We start from the raw sequence: 5,425 nt of genomic DNA, 5'->3' as shown, positions 1-5,425 counted from the left end.
ATTTTGGCGGAAGTTTAGAAATATAATTAAATTTCAGGAAGAAAACAAATTTGGTGGCATATTCGGTGTCAATTTCCTGGTCCGGTAATGGTTACCAGCCACAATTGTGCTCGGGTCGATTACCGCAACCACCATTTTGTTCTTTTGTGAAATAAAAAAAAGGAAAATAGGCAATACGACGCTGCAATAGTTTGTTCTTTTCCACAACCACCATTATTTGTTCTTTTATGAAAGATTGAGAAAGAAAAGCCAACAAGAGAGAGAGAGAGAGAATACAGAAAAAAAAATAATGGATGAATAAATTAATAATGAACATAAAAAAGCTTAAAAAATAAAACTAATGCAAGGTCATTTTTGTTTTTTGGGTTGCTTGATAGCCTTTTTTTATTTGCTTTATTTGGGTAAATTATACTCACCTCTCTTCTAGGTTTAACAAAAGCCACATTCCTCAACTTCTTGATTTTGAAATAATAAGGAACTTCCTATTGCTCTATAATATCAATCACTACTACTATTGTTAACTAGATATAAAACAGAAAATCTAATAGGAGAATGGTGGATTCAAAAAGTAGTGAAATCCAATTTGAACCTAAAATCGCTAAATTTTGGAATCTGAACCTTAACCATTAGATTAAAACATTCTCGGCAAATAATAAAAATTAATTAGTCCTACCATTAATACATTATGGCAACCCCAAAATACCCTCAACATGCATCATTTATGTTTTCATTCACAAAATTGAAAAAGTTGACGGCAAGATTTTCTTTTCTTAAGTTCTTCAGCGGAATTTGCGCTTTCATTTTCAAATAAAATGCTAACCTTTGTGAAATGACAAATACTTAGTTCTACATTAAATTTGGGATTAGCTAAAATATGGCACTGATTTTTTACAAAATTCATGTATATATCAAAATGGAATTCCAGTGGGAACTAGTTTGATGTATTTATAGCAGTAAATAGTGCACGAATAAATTGAACCAACTAAACTTCTATGATTAAATATTACCAACTAAACTTACCAATCACATACAGATTAAAAAAACTCGTAAGTTTGAAGTTCTGCAAAACCCATATAATTGAAGCTCATGTCCTAAAATTCACGATAAAACAGGTCATTTCTTTTCTCTTTTTGAAAGTAATAAACAAGCTTTTGTTGATGTTTCAAGTCATGACTGTAAACAAAATTAGTCCCAATTGGAGCTGTAAACAAAATTAGTCCCAATTGGAGCTATAAACAAAAGTCGGTCAAACTCCTCAAAGCCCAAAAGCAATATGATATTTTGATATTGCCAAACAAAACATACGGTTCTTGCAGTGTTAGGTGGTCTCCAGATTGACTAGCAAATAGCAACAGTTGGTCAAGCTCCTCAGAGCCTCAAAAGCAAAATGATATTGACATAACAAACTGAACACGTGTTTCTTGGACAAATTTCTAGAAATATTGATGAATTCAAAAAATATCTCAATTATGGTTGTTTTAGGATTAAATTTCCCACTTAGGATCACTGCATTTTCGAAATGTGGCGATCATGAAATATTGTTTTTATTTCTTTTTTTTGTGGTTGTAGAAGGATGGAAATTTTTTTTTTTATCCATGTCTAAAGTGAATTTTTTTGCATTTGGATATAATGGTTGCCACATTAGAAGCAAATGCAGTGATTAATTTTTAAATTGAAAATTTTTTATAAGAGTCGAAATTTTTTAATCAACTAGTAATTTACCATGTAGTAGGATTAGGTTAAGTTTTAAAACACAGATTATGATACATAATTATATTTTTTTTTATCATAGTCATTGACTAATCATCGGTAAGCGGCTCGAAAAAATCGATTGATATTTGAATATCACCTATTAACACGCCTCTTACTTTTATTGCACGAAGTAATAGAGCAGTCACACTTCCAATGTACTCTCAAGTGTGATAAATCTTAATGCAATTGTAGCCGCTCGAACCTCCTATGTAGTCCCGGCACTCCCACATGTATTTGTTCCTTTTTCTCATCAATTGAGGGGTCTATCACGATAGTTTTACTACATTTGGGATAGGATACCAGAAGGAGTCTCATGGGCAATAATATTTGCGTCCATATGAAGAATTGATGATAAACCTATCGAGAAATATTGAAAGTTGTAGATACGATCATCACTAAACTCATTATTACGTTGGAATGCTGTACCTGCCATTATGACAAAAAAAAAATGAACTAGTGATGGACCCACTCTTGGCGTGTGTACAAGTAATAAAAAAAATCGTCTAGTGAATTTAGTAGTAATAAATTAAAAAATTAATACAAAAAAAACATAAAATTCAAATAAAAAATTAAATCAAGCAATTAACTCTAAGTGATTATGTTTAAGTAATAAATATATATTTCATTGATTTTATGATGTTAGTAATTGAGTTGAAGTGGATTAGTGGTGAAAATTTATTCGAAGGATAATTTAAAAGTGATGATTAATTGTTACACCAAACCACTTGCTCTAGTTTTCTTATTGTAGAGATGCTGTCATGTGCTCATGGGTAGGATTTAAGGATACAACGAATGTAGTGAATCACGACTTCATAACTAAAACGATAAAAAGTGATAATCTAGCTTCATATAAATTGAAGCTACACATGACAACATATCTAATCAAAGTTGTACTATAACTCAGAGCCCAGACTTTTTCTCTTTACAAATCACCCCTTCTCCAGCATACAAATTCCTGACCAGCTTTTATTTAGTATGTACTAAACTACGCCAAACTGGGAATTCCAAGTTCATGTTCCTGGAATTCACAGTTTCTGATAGAGTTCCACGGGAAGCCTTGGAGTGAGGAGAACTTCAAGAGGTTTTAGCTTAGGCAAGGCAACTCCCAATCCTTCACCCATATCCACCGGCATCCCCATCGGTGTCGTAATATCAAATGCCTGCAGCATACGTGCAAGCGTCAACTGAACAACATTCATCCCATAATTGACCGCAGGGCACATTCTTCTTCCAGAGCTAAATGGAATATACTCGAAACTCTGCCCTTTTAAGCTGATATTTGCATGAGAATTCAGAAACCTCTCTGGTTTGAATTCCAATGGATCAGACCAAATTCGTGGGTCTCTGTGTAGTTTCCAGAGATTAACGATTAAACGGGCACCTTTTGGGACGAAAAAATTGCCTAGGTAACAGTCTTCAGTGGCTTCGCGAGGTCCCGATAATGGACCTGGTGGATACAAGCGGAATGTTTCCTTCACAATGGCTTGTAAAAAACTTAAGTTCTTGATGTCGGCCTCTTCAATCCATCTCTGTTTCCCCACTTGGACGTCCAACTCGTTCTGTGCAATCTTCAAGATATTTGGATGATTGAGTAGTAAAGATAGTACCCAAATTAGTGTCTCTGCTGTGCTCTCTGACCCTGTCAATATAAGAGTCTGAAACCAATTTCAGAGATAAGGGAATAGAAACGACAAAGCAATACATCAATTTTAACAGAAAAAAGTAGAGCCTTAATCATCTTAGAAAAATGTGTCCGTGGTGTTTGGTGAGTCAAAGTAAAAGTTTCCCAAAAAACGAATGGCAGCATAAATGGGAGTAAAAAGCTGTTGGTGTATTTATTTTAAGTGGTCTAAGGCAATTTAGCAAGAAACAGAGTTGTGATTTCAGTACTGCAGTTGTTGATTTGATGATGGCATCGCGCTTATGGCCAGAAATTTCTCCAACTTCTGGTATTGTTGATAGCATTACGTCCATGAAATCGTGAACGGCTTCACTTTCAGGATGTGATTGCTTTGCTTTCTGGATATGTTCTTGAAGCCATAGCCCTAAGACCTCATCAAGTTCTTTACCGGCCTTCTTCATGGATTTGATATGGCCTCCAATGTCCAACCATTCAATCCATGGAATCACATCCGAGAAAACAAAAACTCCGCTGAGGTAAAGCGCTTTCTTTATTGCTTCTTTCAAACGCCTATCTTCAGAATTATCGTTGCCTTGACTGCTTGTCGAAAATGGCCTTCCTACAAGCATCCTGAGGATGAGGTTGAAAGTCAATAGCTCAAACCATTCGTTTAAGACAACTTTCGTAGGAACATCAATATCAGGACGATCATTCTTTGAGCATAGGGAGTACAAATCCCTGATCCATTTGTTGAATTCCGAGGCTCTAACATGCTTGAGCTTCTCAAGACGCTGGTTAGTGAGGAGTTCCAGAGTGACCATTTTACGGACATCACGCCAATATGGTCCATAAGGTGCTAACGAAAAGATTGCATTGTTGTTACCCATGTACTTGGCTACTGCCATATTAGGCCGACTAGCAAATGTTTTGTCATTGGTCGTGAAGCAATCTTTCACCATCTCCCAACTGCTCACCACGATGGCCGGACGACTACCAAGCCGGAGTGAGAAAATAGGGCCGTGTTTATCTGCCATGGATCCCAGTATTCGGGCAAGAGGAAGTTGGCCACCTAGATGATGGAGATGGCCTATGAAGGGCAATGCTCCAGGTGGTTCTGGAGCTGTGTTTCTCATATTCTGTACGTCTTTCGCTCTTTTGTGTTTGAAAAGACTCTTGCTGGATAGAAGAGATAGCAGCAATAGTGCAACTAAGATGGTAGAAAGAATGTCCATGTTATTCACGGAGATGAATGGTTCTTTCTTTGAGCGATTTGAGTCATGAATGCTGCCTATGTATTTATAAGGCAGGAGATATATGGTCCACTTGACAAATAATGAATGGTTAAAAGAGATCTATGGATGTAGGTCCACTTGACAAATAATTGATTAGTTGGTTATAAATTTGAGTTTTTTTTTTTTGGAAAAATCGTGAAGTGGACGTAATGGAAAATCACTTTACATGCAAAATTTTAGCCAGCAAAAATAGTGTTCGGCGTACTTGACCATGACTTAGATCTCTTTTATTTGATGAAGTAGACAACACTATGATCAATTTTAGAAGTTTAGTGGGTACATTGGAACAAGACTAATTTGAATTGTTAGTTTTCGCAAAAAGCTTTTTATATTAAAATTTTTTATATTTTTTATAAATATATTTTTTAATTATATTTTTACCTTACATACGTCAAATCGTTACAATACATTTTTTATAAAAATTTTTAAAAATAGCAATTCAAACAGGATTGAAGGAAGATTCTAAAATAGTTTGATGACTTTGTGCCCTTTTCCCCCAATGAAAATTAATTACTTGGAAAAATCACCTTGGGTTTGAGAGTAAATAAGTTGTTTTCAAGATTTAAATTTTTGTTTAGTCATCCTAAACGCTATTCTCGTTTGGGCTGCCGAATGAGTGAAGAATAATGCTTGCCACGACCAAAGTCACGCAGCCACTGATGCTTACTTTTTGTCTCTTTTAGTAGCACAAATTAGCAGGATTTCCGACAAGGAATTATCTCCGTGGACCAGTCATTCCTTCTAGCGTTTCAAAGATTAA

The 5,425-nt window shown here is 35.3% G+C and overlaps 1 protein-coding gene across 1 annotated transcript; it reads right to left on the bottom strand.

Annotated features, from left to right (window-relative positions):
* Positions 1-2,545: 2,545 nt before the first annotated feature.
* LOC113770406 (cytochrome P450 82G1-like) lies at positions 2,546-4,634 on the bottom strand. Its single transcript, XM_027314848.1, has 2 exons — positions 3,643-4,634; positions 2,546-3,407 (listed from the first exon to the last, which is right to left on the bottom strand). Exons 1-2 carry the CDS (start codon positions 4,603-4,605, stop codon positions 2,778-2,780), a joined length of 1,593 nt encoding a protein of 530 aa, XP_027170649.1. The 5' UTR covers positions 4,606-4,634; the 3' UTR covers positions 2,546-2,777.
* Between the last annotated feature and the right edge of the window lie 791 nt (positions 4,635-5,425).

Source organism: Coffea eugenioides, chromosome 5 (genome assembly GCF_003713205.1).
Source record: "Coffea eugenioides isolate CCC68of chromosome 5, Ceug_1.0, whole genome shotgun sequence".
In the NCBI taxonomy this organism is placed as follows: domain Eukaryota; kingdom Viridiplantae; phylum Streptophyta; class Magnoliopsida; order Gentianales; family Rubiaceae; genus Coffea; species Coffea eugenioides.
This window is presented reverse-complemented; position numbering and strand designations above follow the sequence as displayed.

What these genes read in the sequence shown, in the direction of transcription:
- LOC113770406 (XM_027314848.1), bottom strand. Translation starts at nt 4,605, where the DNA reads ATGGACATTCTTTCTACCATCTTAGTTGCACTATTGCTGCTATCTCTT. An exon ending in TCATCAAATCAACAACTGCA is followed by an intron (nt 3,408 to 3,642) that starts GTACTGAAATCA and finishes AATTGGTTTCAG; the next exon opens with ACTCTTATATTGACAGGGTC.